Here is a 19,106-nt window from a genome sequence, read left to right on the forward strand (position 1 = left end):
GTAACCACAATTTTAAAAAACACGGATAACATCACCCCTCAAACTATGTATGTCAATCTTAGTTAAATTGATGTTTTTTGGTTAAAATAATTTTGGTTCCATAAATCATTCTTTTCAACTTCGAAGTCCTAGGTTTAGAATTCAGCTTGTTACTCTTTTCTTCGTCCTGCTAAACATATCAATGTTCTTTTGGAAGATACACTAAAACTTTTATCGGAAGAAATGTTTTGTTTCTTCTGGCTGTTTAGCAGGGATTATTCAAATATAAATATTCTGAACCTAAATCATTCATTTTCATTCGCTCTTTGTGGAAATCCTGGCTCAATACCATGATACTTCCCTCCTTAAGTGGAATTTTGCAACTGTTACACTATCCAAACTCCTTTTTTGACCTTGAATAATCTCTAAATATTTTAGCAACCATCTGTTTTTCTCTGCAAGCACTTTGTGCAGTTTTTTTCGAAAAGAAATTAAATAAAACGTCGACAAAGTGCAAAGAAAGACTGAATAAAGGAAGTGTTTTATGACAAAATTGAGATCATTTAAATCAGTTTTAAAAAGGCAATATTCTGTTGATGTATGTATTTGGTATCATTTGGAGGCTATAAAATATTTTTAAAGCAATAGTATTTAAAATAGTACTGATGTTTCGTTATCTTCAATTTATTTGTCCAATCTTTTTCCAGTACAGTGTCCATTATCAATCCTTTCATAATGACCTAAAATCTAGACCATCAGAGGGATAAAGTCTGTTGTCCCTATACCTCAGCACTGGTCTTTATGCTCAAGGAGAGAATTCTGAATTTCACTTGCATCAGTTTTCCATTTTCCAACCTTATGGTGATTTTGAATGAGACTGCTGATTAACTTTTACATAATGGGTATAAAGAATAGTTCTTCATTTAGTAGTGTTGCAATCTTCAGAGTAAAGGCATTTCTTGTATCAGTTTGGACTCATATGTGGAATCCAGAGATGAATGCTTACCTGCCTGCCTTTCTCAACTGTCCTGATTTGTTATCATTTTCAAATGTAATACAATCGTGTGTAAAGAAACAAGAGTAATTTGTATTTACATGGCAGTTACATTCGACGTGATTAAGGAATAACTCCAAATGAACTTAATATATTGCAGAGCACCATCTTCCTGTCCTGCACCTCAACACTGGCACCCCATAGCTGGTCATCCACCAGGCAGACCATTTGGACAAGGCACTACCTCATTCACTCCACCTATAGGAGCACCTCCCATTCCGTCCCGACCAGGGGCCCTCCACAACCTCTGTATTTCCAGCAACGCTGACTTAGTTAGATGTCCCCCACAGATCCCTTCAAGGCCCACACGTGTTACCAACGTCCCAAGGTGAGTAGTAACTTTGATCTCCAAACTCTTGATTAACGTTCTTGTTTTTCTTTGCCTTAAATCAACTCTGCAGTCGAGTGCAGTGCCCTGATTCAACACTTGGTCCATAATGAAACATTGTTTCAGCTTGTTTAATTAATGGCAGGACAGCCAGAAAATCAAGTCAGAAGTAAAGTGGCATGCTCCTGTACCCTTGCAGTTGTTTGATGTAAGTTTTATGGTCGGAAAAATACAAACATTGTTTCATTTATGAAGTTTGGTTGGTAGTTGTGGGCAGGGTGTGGGGACTAACATGCACTTCTTCCTTGCAATGTTGGCAATGTGTGTGACTTATATTCCTTACTGTTGTTGAAAATTGTTACTGTTGTTGGAAATTATGTGCATGACTGTTTTTTGGCTATGCACATCATGATGTGCAGCGTTTTGGTTTAAAGAAAGCCTTCACCTCCGAAAGGAAAGTGCATTTTGGCTGTGAAGAGTGGTGAGGGATCTTTAAAATGTGAATTGGGACAGCATAGATCAAGGGGATCCTGTCAGTGGACTGACTGTCTTAGTGCACAACATGGAGAGGAGTGTTAGCCTGAAAAGAGAGAGAGCCAGGAAATCCTCCAAACACAGTGGGAAGACGTAGCAATGGGGTTCAACTGCAGGAATGTATCTCTAATAACATTGGTGTGGTACTGTCGGGGTAAAAGTTTAATGATTAGGCATGAATTGTCAGAATGGATGACTTCAGTCTTCAAATGACACATCCTTCCAACTACACCATTAGCCTCATTCTCAGCTTGCTGCGCTACACCCTATTGACCATCAACAATCTCAATCAACGTTTCAGTAAATGCACTTTACAATGGCTTCAGACATAGTAATTTTGTGCAAGCCCTCACCCACATAGTACAGCTTGCAACCACTGGCAGCTATCCAAGCAAGACTGCTGTGTCACCCAAATATATCACGAGACACTCCGTGACACACTTCCTTCTTCCTTGTAGGAGAAAGTGTCCCATAACAGGAAGCAGCAGAGAAGAATTGGAGGAAGACAAGCGCATGTGTTTATTTTTTAACATATTCAGGGAGTGTGGCTGATACTGAGAGACCTATATTAATTGAGCATCTCTAAATGTCTTTGAGAGATAATGTTGAGCTGCCTTTTTGAAATGCTGCAGTCCAAGGGATGATAGTACTCCCATGGTGTTATGTAGGGTGTTCAGAATGGTGACAAAGGATGATGAAGGTTTGATGTTCTGTTTTAAAGTTCGAATATTGTGTGTCTGGAAAGGGGAACTTGTAGGTGGTAGTGTAGTCTTTGTTCTTTTATATGGTAAAGATCACAGGTTTGGGAGGTATTCCCAAATACCCCTGTGCTTGTTGTCATGGAAAAGGCTATTGCTGAGGCCATGGCCAGTGGAGGGGCCTAAAAGATTGGTGATGAAGATGTCTGTTTATTAAATAGTCCATCTTTTTTCCAACCTCTTGTTCTTCCTGCAATCTCATGTGACTTGCAGATGATGTATGCAAACTCTTCTCCCTTTCTCCTCTCCTCTTACCACAGCCTATCCCTTATTCTGTTATAATTTCAGAAACCCAAGCACTGGAACTGTTCCGGTGGAAGGAGGAATATAAAGAAGGCTGTGAAGAAAAAGGGAAAAGAAGTACCAGTTAACCTTACACTCTCAGTCACTTGCTTAAGAGAGTGTTGCTGCATGTGGTTTAGCAGCTAGCACTCAGCTTGTAGTGAGTAACCAAATTCCAATATGGAGGAACCAAAATGTGGGGAATTAATAAAGCAAGGGCCGGTTCACTGCAGAGTTAGGTCATATAGCAGATGTGCTAAAGAGCAGTCAGATGAGGACTGGACCATGGAGAAACCCAGCTCCACTGTGGCATGAGGCACTGTCAGGCCTGACCCTTCCTTTTCAACATAGAACATCTGTGGATGATACCATACCTGATGACCAATAGCAGAGTTCCCACTACAATACAAAAAGATTTTCACCAAAAGTTTGTGTGCTGCAGTGAAAGATCAGATTGCTCCCATCATAGCCCTTGATACCATTGTTCGGGGTGTTTATCAATTTTCAAAAAGGATTGAAATTCTTTGTGTAGGAGTAGGATTGCCAAAGAGCCACCTCAGGAGAGCTCCAAAAAAAACACAGGCCTGCTGTTCTCTTTCAAGAGAATTCCCATTCTTCCCATACCCTTGAGCTTGAGTCAGCCAGTTGTCCTAGATTTCTGAGAGAGTACAGTCTGAAAGCTAGCTCACCATGTCCAAAGCTGCTCAATGTTGACCTCAAAGACAGTCTGTGGTCTCACCTGAAGGTCAGCAGCCTTCCAGCATCCGTATTGCAGCCAATGGGAGCCACTGTTTTGGATTGTGAGAGTATGTAAAAGTATGAAGGGAGTACGCAAGGGAAGTTTTGTACATTTTATGCAATGAGTGAACTGATAACACTTGTTGGGAATATATATTTCTGGTGTTTGTTTTTACTTGTTTTATGTCAGAAAAGAGCACAATGAGATGGTCATTGATAGAGGAAAGGTAAGGAATGTGGGACTATTGGTGAATGGTTACGAGTACCATTGATGAATAATTTTATCATGTAACAACCAAGCAGAAAGGACCTATATACTTTATTGCCTCTGTTCGTGGTCTTCATATTGCACTTCTTCCTCCTCCTCCTGCTTCTCATCTTATTACCAATTTGTAACAGCATGGACTGCCTCCTCATGAAGCCAGATTATGCAGCATGGAACATACCATTACACAGCTGAAGACTGCAGCATTCCTCCAGAGTGGAAAAAATAAAAGGAAGCATTGGTTGAGGATATTGATCTTGTGATTTGTCACATTCCTGCTGTGCACAGGTCTCTGGGCTTTGAACCATAGACATGAGCTGGGCGACGAGTTGATAATCCTTGTTGATCAGTATACGACCTTTGGCTTATATGACTTACAAAGAACTACTGGAGATTGAAGGAATTGTGACTGGGTTAACAGACTTTGGCCAGCATGGTACACTGACTATTGTCACACGCCAGCTGGACAGTGAGGGAGTGAACTCCCCTTCAGTTTATACATGATGCATGTATAACCAATGGCACCCTGTACTGGGAGGACGCTTTCAATCCAAGCAAAATCTAGCCATTGGGCACTCTGCTTTACTCAGGAGAGAGGGAATGAGATAAAAATGTTTCTGTGGGTGTAGCAAGCTTTGGTGTCTGCCGTTATGCAGCAGTGTACTGCAAGCCACAGGACCTATGTTTCATGGGGTTTATACAAATGAAACATCATTTTGCTGTGACATACAAGAACCTGAGGAATGTTTCTGCTTGTGGTAGAGACTAGAACTAGGGCAAACAGCTTAAAAATAAGGGGCCTCCCATTTAAGATGCAAATGAGGATTTTCTTTCTCCCAGAAAGTCAAGAGTTTGTGAGGCTGTCTTCCCCAGAAAGCACTGGAGGGAGGGTCATTGAATAATTTTAGGCGGAGATCAATAAATCTTTCTTTGTGGAAAGCAGGCTCGAGGGGCTGAATGGCCTAATGCTGCTCCAGATTTGTTTACTTGAGTCACAGGCTGTTCTTTCCCAGGTTTAACATTGTAATTCCGGTCACAGCAATTGAAAAATTTCAGCCGTGACCTCTTTCAGCGGAGTGAAAACAACTCAAGCATTGGCCCTCACAGTTAATTGATTCTTGAGTACGCTCAGTATCACAGAATCACCAAAACTTTTACAGTGCAAAAGTCAACAGTTTGGATCATTGCCCCTTTGAGCATCTCAACTATTTCTCTCTCCCTCTCTCCATCCGTCCCTTCCCCACCCCTAAGTAATCCAGCACATTCTTCCTCTTTAGATGACTCCTCAGAACGCCTCCGTTTCAAATCCCTCCATCACACACACAGACACAGCACTTCAGATTCCAACTGCTTGCTGTGTGAAACAGTCCTAACATCTCCAATCTACCTTCATAGCTGGTTCCAGGGATGAGGAACTGCATTCTTGTGAATCTTTTCTGCATCCTTTTTAATGATTCATGATGTGAGCCCTTCTCCTGCTCCCTGTTCTAACAGCTTGTCCTGCTCCACATGGCCATCTCGTTATTCTCTCTGGTTGTTTACTTCCTAGAGGAAGCCCCACAATTCATTTCAACACAAGATTTCAAATGACCAAAGATCTATTTCAGCCCCAACCAGACCATTCTTTGCAAACAATGCAGAAGTTTAGCCACATCTCAGAAATTTCCAGTGATATATGGTTGCCCCAGTAGCCAGAAGAAGTAATTGAACTGAAAGCTTTAATCCCTTTAAATAGGACTGATGATGTGAGCTATATCCTGTTCGCAAAAAGCAAAACAAATCTAATTCCACCAAAAACAGAAATTGCTGGAAAGACTCAGCAGGTCTAGCAGTATCTGTGGAGAGAAATCAGAGTTAATATTTTGGGTCCAGTGACCCTTCCTCAGAATTGGTCGAATGAGCTGAAGGTTGAAATGGAATTGGGGACCAGTGCAACTCTGAGCTGGCATGAAGAGGTGCTGTTGCAGAGAGACATGAAGAGTGTGCATATAACAACTTATGGCACTCATTGTGGATCTCAAGATGCTGGGAGAACAGCTGTCTGTGGAACCTTGAACATCACAGAGATACCTATGATCCTAGGTGGATTCAAAACATGAAGGATAAAACTTGAGTTGAAATCCTTGTGGGGTGAGTTTGAGCTGGAGGCAGTTACTGAGGAATATGATGTGGCTGTGGAAATGAGTTTTAGCAAATAGCTTGTTAAACACCAGGAGCATCAGTGAAAATTAATGACTGTGGCCCAAGACAAAATAATTGGAACAGAAATTCTGTCAGAGAGAGGGGCACAACTTCTTCAAGGTGGGCACGCCTTGAAGAGATGGGGTAGTGAGCTAAAGACAAAATAAAAACCAGAAACTACTGAAAATTAGAAATAAAAACAGAAATTTCTGGAAAAGTTCAGCAGGTTTGGCAGCATCTGTGGAGAGAAATCAGAATGAATGTTTTGTATCCCGCAACCCTTCCTCAGAACTGGGAGTTCCTCATTACAGCCTTGGTACAAACATGGACAAAGGTGAAATAAGAGTGAACTCTCTTAACGTCAAAGCCGCATTTGAGCAAGTGTATCTTCAAAGGGTCATCAGAAAACTGAAACAAATGGAAATCAAGGGGAATACCTTTGGTTAGCTTTCATCATATCTCGCACAAAGGAAGATGTTCAACCACGCTGGTGGCCAATTTTATCAGACATTGTTAAAGAGTTGTTTAGGATAGTGTACTAGGCCAACAGTTTTCTGCTACTTCCCAAATGACCATCATAAGGTCAGAAATGGGGATGTTTGCTGATGATTGCAACGTACTCAGTCACATACAAAGCAGGCAGTTTGATAAACTCCACTGGCACTCAGTGTGAGCAGTGTGTACCATTCTCAAGATGCACTGCAGCATCTTGCCAAAGTTGCTTACACAGTATCTTCTAGACATGTGACAGTCTACTGTCTAGGAGAACATGGACAGCAGGTATGTGGGAGCACTAATACTTGCAAGTTCAGCTCCAGGTGACACATCCTGCTGGTTTGGAATGTCATTGCCATTTTTGCATTGTCACTGGGTAAAAGTACTGAAAGTTTCTTCCCCAGACAACACTGTGAATGTATCTGCAATACAAGGACTGCAATGGTTCAAGTGCATTGTTCATTACCACCTTCTGAAGGGAAAGTAGGGCTAGTCAATAAATTCTCATGTCCCACGAATGAAGAAGAAAAATCCTTTTAACATTGTCTGTCTATTCTGGTTAAGGCACAACATTGCTTGGAGTTTAATTTTAGAAGTGGCAGTACCAACTTCAGATCAGCATTTCAGATTGATTAACATCATAATTAATGGGACGGCATGGTGGCTCAGTGGATAGCACTGCTGTCTCACAGCGCCAGGGACCTGGGTTCGATTCCACCCTTGGGCAACTCTCTGTGTAGAGTTTGCATGTTCTTCGTTGGTGGGTTTCCTCTGGTTGCTCTGGTTTCTTCCCACAAGCCAAAGTTGTTCAGGTTGGCCATGCCACACTGCCCATAGTGTCCAGGGATGTGCAAGTTAGATGCATTAACCATGGGAAATACAGGGTTACGGGGATAGGTTAGATCTGGATGGGATGCTCTTTGAAGGGTTGGTGTGGGCGCGATAGGTCGAATGGCCTGCTTCCACACTCTAGGGTTTCTATGATCATCAGCTCACTCTGCTGTGTTGCTGGCAGTGGTTAGACACATGTGTGCAAATCCAATTATTAAGCACTCAACCTTTGTACTTCCTATTTGAAATGTACGTGTATGTCTTGGACTTCATACTTGGTCATTAAGTGATTGTATAAGAAATAAAAAAACAGTGATGGTTAGACTCTTTGGTTCTTAATTTTACAAACTTAAAATAATCCACAAAACCATTCTTTATGATAATTCTACAACAAAATACTTAAAAATATTGGATGAAACTTTATCTGTTTATAGGTGCTCTGATTTTCCTTTCTTGAAGCTAGGTAAAAGAAATTGGGTGAAATCAGCTGAGGGAAAATTCTACCAAAGCATTTGTTTCCAGAATGTTGCGTTTTAGCCACAGGGTTTGTTTTATGATAAAGGTTGAGCAGGTCAAGCCAAACTCCTTGAAGTTCAAAGGACTCAGTTGTGATCTCACTGGAATATATAAGATCCTGACAGGACTTGACAGGATAGATGCTGGGAGGCTGTTTCCTCTTGTGGGGGAATTCAGAACTACGGGGGGGGGGATGGGCACAGTTTCAGCGTAAGTGATCTCACATTTAAGACAGAGATGAGGCATTCCTTCTCTCATAGGATCGTTCATCTTTGGTATTCTGTAGCCCAGAGAGCAGTGGACACTGAGCCATTGAACATATTCAGACTGAATTAAGGCCGATTTTTGATCTGGGAGTTGGTGTAGGGCAGTAGGGGCAGACCAGGCAAGTGAAGCTGGGTCACAATTGGATCAGCCATGATCTTATTTGAAGGGTGGAACCTGAACGAGGTGCAGTATAGCCTACTCCTGCCCTTAATTCTTATATTTTTATCTTATAATCTTAAGTTCAAACTGTTTTGGAAGGACAAGTAAAATTCTTCAAATAATGGGGATGTACAGTAATTTTGGCTTTGCCAACAATGTCTCAGAATGAATAATAATTGATAAATGCTTACAAATATCTTCAAAAATTATCATGGCAAAAGATTGTGCTGCCAATCATTAGTTGAATTATCAGTTATGTAAAGAATCAGGTTCATTCATTTCTATATGATGCAGTGAAGCACAAGGTTCATTCTGTCACTCTTGCAGGTTGTGATATACCATCCTGCAGTACACGCTATAGGATTTATTTTGTTTAATTAAATTTGGTGTTTGTATTTGCAAGGATAAAAATTGCTTTAAATTTAAATTCAGAATGCTTATTTGAATGTCTGTGTTCTTTTTTGTCATAGCCAGTTGCAGTCACACAACTAACACTGGCACATTTACACACTGAAATTGTTGCTCAGGTTCCTCTCTGTGTAATGTGTGTATGGTTCCACTCTGATTTTCTTAAATTGATCATTTACAAGTACTTAACTTCAATTCAGTTGCCCAAACATTTAATTCACATGGTTGGAAAGTATGAATCATGGTACTATGGTCATTTGACTTTATAATGTTTTAAAACTAAAGGAAATCACATTTAGAGGTGATTGGTCTACAGTTCATTTGAGAACTTGGTGATTGAGTCAATGTTGGAATTTCACTTTCAAGAGCACCACAGAAGCCTTCAAAATTTTACTTTGGCAGCACTGCCCAGTAACTGATTATGTCCTTAGATGTGTTGCTGGAAAAGCGCAGCAGATCAAGCAGCATCCAAGGAACAGGAGAATCGATGTTTCGGGCATAAGCCCTTCTTCAGGCTTATGCCCGAAACGTCGATTCTCCTGTTCCTTGGATGCTGCCTGACCTGCTGCGCTTTTCCAGCAACACATTTTCAGCTCTGATCTCCAGCATCTACAGCCCTCATAATCTCCTGATTATGTCCTTAGATGCCTATCTGAGGGGACTTGCGATGAAGGTCCAGAAACAGCAAACCAGCTCTATTTCTTTCACTTTTTGAGAGCTGTAGCCACCACCTACCTAGTGACTTGAGAGTTTAATGCCTCCACCCACAAGAACTAACCCAGGGACATAATTGGATCCCAAGCGTATAGGCAGCAGCTTTGTTGTCATTTCCTGGCCACTAACTTAGCACCTAAAAGAACAACCATTTCAATATTCCATTCATGCAGTACCATTTCTTGCTCTTGCCTTTTTGTTTATATCCTTTTCTTGTTCTTTATATTTTTCTCAGCCTGTAGAATTTCTACTGCACCTTGCCTGTGTATAAGAGCCTTCTACACCAACACTGAAGAGGCAATTTAGGATAAAGCTGTCTACTCAATTGATAATTCTCCACTAGCCTACATATCCACTTCCCCCACTATTAGCTACAGTTGGTACAGTATGAGCCATCTACAGAATGCACCGGGGAAAGTCACAAAGGTTCCGTGGGACCACTGCTCAAACCTACAACCTTCATTGCCTAGAATGCCAAAGGGAGAAGGTGCATGGGGACACCACCACCTAAAATGCTGCTCCACCTCATTCACCAATCTGAGATGGAAATATTTTGCTCCTCAGGCGAAAGCATTGTGGGAACATCAACACGTTGTCTGCAGAGATTCAAGTGGATGGTACATCACCATTTTCTCAACACTAAGTAGCAATGTTCTCAACTTGGGTAGTGGCAATCTGAAATGAATGAAGAAATAGCTTTCTATTTGTATTCTATCTATCTTGTCATCTTATTAATGTAAATTAAACTAGTGAATAAGTGTGCTAACCTTCAAAGTAAAAGCATTATGAAACCATATAACTATGTTTTCATGATTCATACTTTCCAAGCAAGTAAATTAAATAGTTGGGCAACTGTATTAAAGTGAACCACTTGCTCAATTAGAGTTCAGATCATGAAAGTCAGTGCATACACTACACATGCTCACAAGACCAACTCAAGTAAATGTTTTAAGATTGTATCACCAGTACTTTCAATCTGCATATCTTTGTTGTATGTTTGCAATTAACTGTGACAAAAAGATAACACACAATTTCAAATAAGCAGTTGGATTTTACATTTAAACCAATATTTACTTCATTATGAATTTCAACCCAGGGTTTACTCCAGTAACCCTCTGTTTGTGGCTCATTTACCATTGCAGATTTCAGAATTTCTGAACAGACAATGGTGAGCGAAGCCTTGGTTTGATTTGAATTTTGTTTTTGATTAGCTTTCATGATTTATGCCTTTCCTTCTGCTTCTGCTTTTGCTTTACGTGGGTGTATCCTTCCCAACCAGGCTTCAGTTGAGATTTGTGCCATTTTAGAGATTTTGCTCTTGCCAAGTTATTAACTCAAATTTGCTTGTCGCTTCATATAAACAAGGAAATAGAACACTAGACTTATTCAGTAGTGCTTTCGTTGGGTATAAATCAGTCGAGTAAGTTAAACATTCAAATTTCACAATCAGTTGTATCCTGGAAGTGCAGTTTTACTTTGCACAAAATATAAGGACTTAAATCCAAGCCATTTTAAGTCTATACAGGTTTTAATGGCACATTCAGTGTGGAAAGCAGTACTTTATGTACTTCTGTCATTGTGCTATCCATATGTTTTTCATAGACATTCCAGTCTGGACTGTCTTTGCTGATTATCTGTCTTTTTAGTGATTGATGCCCCGATCCCTTTTTATTTAGTGGCGGCAAGACGCTTATATAATGAGCAAAACTGCATAACATCATAGAGGAGTTCCATCTTAGCAGTTAAAGGGCTTAGAAATATCGATATCTTTGCAGGTTATAAAGCACAGCCTGTGAAAGAAATGAACGACATAAATCCTTTATGTTAAAAATTTGACTTTTTTCAAAAAAATGTTTATAATCTGGTACAAATATAATCATTCTGTTACTTGTAACTAGACCAGCATTAGACAGTACAAGTTTTCAACGTCATGCTGTCTTCTCTTTTACCTCCCACAGATGTCTCCACACATAATTTTGTGCAAATTTAAAAATATCTTTCTAAGTTTTCAGATAGTTCCAAACAAGGAGGGGCAGTTGAATCTCTACAAGCAAAGTGAGAATCTCACAGTGCTTAAAAAAAAATATGTGGGCAGGTCAGTGGTGGATGAGATTAAATATAGCCAAGTGTAGGAGAAAAGCTGGTTGACAAAATTAATTTCATCAAATAATCAAGGGTGATGATGTTTGATATTTGCAGACTCAATGCTTAATAAGTCACTAAAGACCAGTAATCAACAAGGCAAATAGAATGTTTAATTGTACAATCAGAATGGAAGAGCAAAGGTTGAAGAAAGTCAAGCTAAGAATGTGCAGTATTCTGGATAAACTTCCTCGTCTGCAATGTCCAGTTCCGCTCACTGAGACAAGAGCAGCAATTTGAATGCCTATTGCATTTTTATTAGGCCACATATATTTGAGGAATAATTGATCTCAAATATAAGCCAATCCCATTTGTTTTGCCAAAAAAAAGATGTAAAAAGTTAGACCTTTTCACAAGCATAATACGATGCACATAAAAGGAGACTGCCAGAGCTTATAACATTTGATGTTTTGCTTTGGAGCAATCTTCCAGTCAGATGTTTGGATTTTGTTGCTATTATTTTTATGCAAATTGCATTCTTAAATGTTTTTATTTTTAAAAGATGGACTAAGGTGGAAAATGATAAATGCAAATCAGATCCTGAAGTTATTTCCCCAGAGATTGTAAATAATAAGTAATTTGTTCCCACATTGTTGCAATCGATACCTCACACTCCCATCATGTTGTGATATTCCTCGGTCTTGGGTGTTCTAATTAAGCAGTTTGGAGTATGCTCTCCTCTTGGATTGCAAATACAGGGAAACATAAAAGACATCAACATTCAGGTTTAATGCCATGACGACAAGCGTTCATTATGCTCAAAAGGTGAGGAAACAGGATAGCAGTTAGAAATCACTCTGCGAAGCTGAATGATCCACTGATGTGGGCATGTGGAAATATCATTATTTTTTATTATTTTGTGAAGACAAGTGTACTGATTGTATTAAGTAGGTCCAATCTCACCTATTTCTCTTTCTACTCACTTGCTGTCAAATAAAGCTATTCAGTGATTCATATCTTGCCTTGTCTTACCAGGTATTTTCTCTGTTTTCCATTGAAAAGTTGGTGGGGCGCATGATATTCCATTCAGATCAGAAGGGGACTCTGTTGTTAAACTCCATTACTATTGTGTAAGTGGATATTGTATAAGTAAACATGTAAGTCAGCTCCAGCATCTAACAGAAATGAAATCTTATTTATGAGACCACTGAAATCAAACTTCATAGCAGACACAAATTAGTCACAATTGATGGCATTTACCTGCGATCCTGAGCTGCATCAGTGATGAATGTGATTCGGAAGATTCTGAAGGGGACTAAATTTTTAAAACCATGACATTTTTTCAAGTTCTAAATTAAAAGAAGTAATAGGTTGAATTAGTAAGGTTCTCAGTTAAAAAGAGAGCCAAGGAGAGGGAGTCTCAATCAGAGCTTGAGAAATGCAAACAGGAAACATTATATAAAGAGGAATGCAGACAGTATGAAGCTAGGGAGGAAACAATGAGAGTTTGAGGCCCAGGAGAGGGGCATCACTTTACCCTCAAGCTAACAGAGAGATGGATGTGCAGTGAGCCTGCTATATGCAAACTTGGGGATAGATAGGAAATTTGGGGACCACCACTTTATTCGGTCAAATCTTATTCCAAATTTTAAAGAGTGAAACAATATTACCTATTTTATCCGAGCTCTTAAATTGTCCACTGGTCATTACGAGGCAAAAGTGAATGACCAGCCTCCTCACAGTGGAAAGGCTCTTAGAGGAGTATATCTTGGAGAGCTTCTTTATGGTATCAGAAAGACTTGTACATCTTGTTCAATTCTCTGAGTTTATGACACGTTGGGCAAAATTATGGGAAACAAAGGAATGATGACTTGATGCTTTTAGAGAAGCGGTTATCCCATTCAAAGGCAAAAGATGTGGCTGGAAGATCAAAGCCTAATAGACTTAACTGGTCTTTGCATTTAATATCAAGTGACAGATATCTGGAAATACTTACAAATAATTTAACAACATGGCGGTTTCATCAGTTATAAAGTCTATAAAGCAACACATACTGATCAGTTTGTGGCCTCGCAAGCTTCACACAGTTGGCAGACAGGATGCCTCACACTATCCTCTGGATAAACTGGCTTTGGGAGCTGATGAACACTGTGCTGACCCTAGCCCATTAGTCCAATATTGGCCTTCTTCATTCCGTTGTGAAGCCAAGAAGATTAAAACAATATCAGGTTTTAAAACTGAGAATTGCAGGATCAAGTTTTCAGCACATTCAGAAAATTACCATACAAGATAGTAGATGTCGCTTTGCTTATGTAAGGCCTGAAACCTCATCAATGTGGGGAGGCGTTCCATCCATGACCTTTTCCATCATACAAATATCCTTTATGCTCTGAATTGAATAAGTCTGATCACAAACACAGTAGTGGCAAAAGCTATTTCAGAATATTTTGATGCTGTGATGATCCTTCTGCGTGCATGAGATCAGAAGAGTTGAAAAGCAGTCAGTGTTACTATGGAACTAGTGATCACAAAATACCAAATGAGGCAGAAAGCCCGATTCCCAGAAGGCATCATAGAAATGACTGACTGAGTTAGACAGAAGATGTAAATAGGTACAAAATACCAAATGAGGCAGTATTGAAATTTCCTATGTGGATATCAACTACCTGACACTTAGTTCTGTGAAACGTCATCCATTATTACTCCTGATATGCCCAATCATTTCAGGGCAGCAGTTGATAAGCGAATAGAACCTTGAACTATGTAGACAAAAGAATAGAACATACATAGACTGAATCTTTCTTAAACAGTATCATTTAATGGCTTGGTTAGAAGATGAGTTGACTACTTAATCAATGTTGGTTACTGATTCAGAAATGATATATTCCAGCCCTCTGAGAGCTTGAAGAGGAGCCATTAGCTATAGAGGTCAAGATTATAATCAAGACTGGTTAAACTTAAGCCTTATACACTCAAACAGAAAGTTTTTAAAATGTTTTAGAGGCATTTAAGATACTACCGAATACAGATATGGTGAATCTAAAGCACTATTTACACTCGACCAAGAGTTAAAAGTTACAGAACAGTCATATGGTGAAATGCAAAATTAATATTACACAAAGAGTAGTTAATATGTGGAACTCATTTTTAGGTGGAACAATAGAAGTAAATCCTGGAATTCTTTGAAGTATAGCTAGAGACTGATCCTAGGATATTGTAGATTCTAGTGTGTCAGATGTGTTGTCAAATGTGTTGTCTCATAATTGCTTCCTGAATGACCATGAGTCTGACTTCCAGTTCCCTAGTTGTCTAGTTTTTCAGGTTCAGCAGATTATCAAGAAATGTGCTCAGCGGGAAATAGATGCTTCTTACCTGTCATGGAAACAAAGCTGGGGAATCATGGATAATTTTCCCTTTCAGTTCCACTTGTACGATTGTAAAAGGCCTGGCGTAAATTACACATTCACCTTCTTGGGGAATGGTGTGTGGTAAAGGTGAAATATGTATTGGTTTTATTTATTATGCCTTGAATTTCAAATGTTGTTTGTTATTCTAAGTACAAAGTCTATTCATCAGAACAGATATGAAAATATTTTTATGAATATTAGACATGAATCAAGTTTAATAAAAAAGGTTGAAATAACAACCAGTATTCTTGGATAAACACAATGTTGCGGTCAAATTATTGCGTGCATATATGAATGAATTATTAAAGTCAGGAGTTGCCTAGCACTGTATTGATGCACATGTCAAGATAGACCTGTTAGATATGCCGTCTCATAGAATACGGCTACTACTCATTGCAGTTTGAGAATGTGTTAAAGCAAATATTGAAAGTAATTGATTTAGCAGCAGCAGCAGAAAGTCATTTCACTGATACCTCCTGTATGTGAATTGTCATAATAGAAAAGGGCTCCCCCTGTAGTTTTCCCTATACATCCCACTTGCACAGTTCAAACGCTGAGTAACGTTTCAGTTATTCCGTCTGCCTGACCGTATCTGGAGTAAGCTTGTGGTAGGCATGTAACCTTAGGCTGCCAAGATATTTCGGTAGTGCAGTTCACGTTCATTTTGATACTATGTGTGTGGTTTTAAGCAGCCTTTGTCCTTAAAAGACTGTCTTGTATTCCTGCCGTCAAGAATGTCTAAGTTCTGGAACAAAACTAATATAAAGAAAAGATATAGGCCAAAGAGGGCAGTTAGCTCAAATGTATGAAGCTGTATTAAAAATAATTGGCAACATAGGCAATGCATGTCCATTTCCTCCAAAATTGAACTCCTGGAAGAGCCATTATTGCACTTTCAAGTTAATCCGAAGAATGATGTGCCCCATTAAAGTGAGGAAGAAATGACCCTTGGTGCGTTAAAGTTCATCAAGAGAAGAACATCTGCAGCTCATGCAGTCAAGTATATTCCAGACACCAAGGATCACTGTGGAACCTGTCAGGCCAATTATGTTTGTATTCATCTATTTGACATTCTGCTTGGTCAAACATGCCTGACTTAATGTCTGCTGAAATTTACAAAAATGACTTGTACAGAAACACATTTAGAATAAATAAATCAAAAGGTGTTCTGTTGACATCCTAAGTTGCTTAAATTTGGAAAGTGGGGATTTTTGTATAGTTTTTTTGGGCTGTAAAACAGCAGAAACTGCTTAAGCATAAAACATAAAAGCATATTACTTTGCTTGGTTTGGAAATCATGCAGATGCTGTGGCAGGAGGCCCCTTACATTCCATTCAAGCTTGCGAGAGGGGGAAGGGAGAGAGAGAGGGGTGTAAACTCAGACATTTAATATCGTTTCCCATTCTCCTTTTGCTCTTGCGGCTGAAGGCCTCCCTCTTCACTCACCCAGCCTACTATGATTATTTGGCAACCCTGACTCCGTTAATAAGACAAAGCTTTGATTTGCAACTTGCTTTTTTTCAGTCTTTTGATAAAATGAAAAGCTACTAGAAGTGAAAAGCTTGTTACATTAAAGTAACGAAAAGCAAAAAAAGTGCCTAAATGGCTTGTCTTAAAATCATTTCCTCTACTCAAATTTAATTTGCCACAGTTGTTTTCAGTATTCTTTTAACATAACTTGTCACATGCCAGTTATTTATTTTGTGCAATAAGTTTGCAGAGAATCTTAATTCAATAAAAAATATGCACAACAAAATCCACAAAATCTGAAAACCTGTGTTGATTATTTTGGGTTCCAAATTTGCTTGATTTACCTTGTAAGTTTGATTATTTTTTAATTTGTTCAGAATGGGAAGGGTATGTGGATAGCTATTGCCCATCCTCAGTTGTCCATGTCTGCAGTTAGGAGGAATTCTAATCTCTGTAACATCTGCAGAGTATTGACATTCAAATGAAGAGAATCTTTTTAAAAACATTTTATTAATTTTCAGTGCAGAGCTATTTCTTTTTCTTACTAGCTTTATCTTTTATTTCTACTCCATATATTTGCTCATTTCCATTTAATTGAAAGGACTGGCTTATTTGGGACAATTGTGCCTTCTACCATTAGTGTTTAATTGATAGATAATAGAGCCAAGCCTTACTTGTGACTATTGATCGATACCAAAAGATTTTATGATCAGATAAATTGCGGCCTTCACTCAGCCTAATATGAAGCTGGGATCTAATCCTTTTATTATTCATGACTACGATTTCTAAGTTGACATTTTCTCCTCAATTATGGGGCTTTGAGATTTTAGTTAGGAAGTTTGAGCTACAGTTACAGCTATATCTGTTAGCCTAAACCCCTGGGTCATTTAGCTCCGTGGTTTGTCTGAAGTCCTGACCCCCATGCAGCGTAGCAATCGTGAATACTTCCCTGACACTAAGATCATCGGAATACCACGGATCGAAAAAAAAATGCTTGCAATATCAGCATTTTTGTAGATTTAAATGAAGATGTCAGCTGCTCTTAAGTCTAGCACAACATTCACAAGACTCTAATAGTAAGAATGGTGATTGTGTCATGGGATCAAAAACCTTGCACTCAATTAAAGTGTATACATCATCGGCAATTGTTTATATGTTTCCTTGCTATGTGTATATTTGGATTGCATTTTCATGGTAACAACATGATGTAACTACCTTCAAGCATTTTGTTTGCAAAATATTAGCTCAGATGTTGATGTTGCTATTAAGAATTCACTTTGACAGTAAGCATTGTTCATTGATATTTGTTTGAAACAAGTAAGTTGTTACAACATGTATTAAACTACATCTTTTGTACAAGCATGCTAAACCTTTAGGCTTTTATTTAGGTGTATTTCTCCAATGAATAGCAAAACATTGATGCTAGTAGGTTACTGTAATCTCTCTGCTAGTTTGTTTATACAAATATCAATTAGCCATTTTATAATCTACTAATCTAATGTATTGTATTTTAGGAAAAACACATAGCAGAAAATATTGAAAATATGAACTAGATCTGACAGAATCCATGGACAAACAAGCCATTAATGTTTCAGATTGATTGTCGTTCTTCAGAAACCAGAAGAAGTTAGAAACATAATGGTGTATATTTGAATACAGAGGCCACTTTGTTTAAGAAAGGACGTAAAGGTGTTGAAAGCAGTTCAGAGAAGGTTTACAAGACTCATACCTGGAATGGAAGGGACCTGTCTTCTGAGGAAAGATTGGACAGGCTAAGGGTTTATCACTGGTGTTTAGTATATCATTGGTGTTTAGAAAATTTAATTAAAATGTATAACATCCTGAGGGGTTTTAACAGGGTACATGGGGGACAACTTAGAATAGTTGGTCCTATTTAAAAGTCAGAGGTCATCCATTTAAACCAGCATTCAGAGCAAATGTTTTCTGTCAGAGGGTCACAAATCTTTGGAATTCTTTTCTTGTAAATATGGTGGATGGATTCATATTGAGCAAGGGGGTAAATGGTTATCAGGTGTAGGCGGGAATGCAGATTTGAGGTCACAGTCAGGACATTTATGATCTTATAAAATGCCAGAGCAGGCTTGAGAAGCTGAATGGCCTATTCCTGCTCTTAATTCATTGTTCACACACGTGTAGCCAGGGGAAGAGAGTACATTGACTCTGTGCCAGATCCTGCTCTTGCCCTAAATTGGAAAATTTCATTGTTGCATTCATTTTCTACCTCTACATCATTTTTACATGATTAATCTCTAATGTATTCATCCGTCAAATTTTCTCTCTCTGTTTCTCGGGATATTGGCTGCTAAGCTCTACAATGCAGTTATCTTTAACTGTATATCTCCCACCTGCTTCCTGTGAGGATTCTATTTCATTCTCACAATGTTTCCTCCTCACAATGTAGCATTTAAAATGGTGATCCAACCTCTGAACTTCCACTCGGTCTTCTTTCCTTAATTGAGGATTCCTTGTCCCGAGGATTCTTTAAGCCTGTTTGCACACTACTGCTTATCCCTTATAGATTTCTCCTTATTGCTCTACTCCCAACCCTGACCCCACCCTGTCATTCCCTCTTCCCAACCTCCACCACATCCTGTCACTCCTGTTCCCAATCCCCACC

The 19,106-nt window shown here is 39.0% G+C and overlaps 1 protein-coding gene across 8 annotated transcripts in view; it reads left to right on the plus strand.

Moving 5' to 3' along the window:
• LOC122554598 (dynamin-2-like) overlaps positions 1 to 19,106 on the plus strand; it is a 208,115-nt gene that overhangs the window by 187,130 nt on the left and 1,879 nt on the right. For 7 of the 8 annotated variants that reach the window (XM_043699882.1, XM_043699883.1, XM_043699887.1 and 4 more), the window contains one exon: positions 1,134 to 1,361. In XM_043699882.1, the coding sequence (XP_043555817.1) occupies positions 1,134 to 1,361 (228 nt within the window). Of the gene's footprint in view, positions 1 to 1,133; positions 1,362 to 9,744; positions 9,995 to 19,106 lie in introns of those variants that run through there. The other variant, XM_043699884.1, reaches the window with a different exon arrangement.

This window comes from Chiloscyllium plagiosum, chromosome 11 (assembly GCF_004010195.1).
Source record: "Chiloscyllium plagiosum isolate BGI_BamShark_2017 chromosome 11, ASM401019v2, whole genome shotgun sequence".
Lineage (NCBI taxonomy): Eukaryota > Metazoa > Chordata > Chondrichthyes > Orectolobiformes > Hemiscylliidae > Chiloscyllium > Chiloscyllium plagiosum.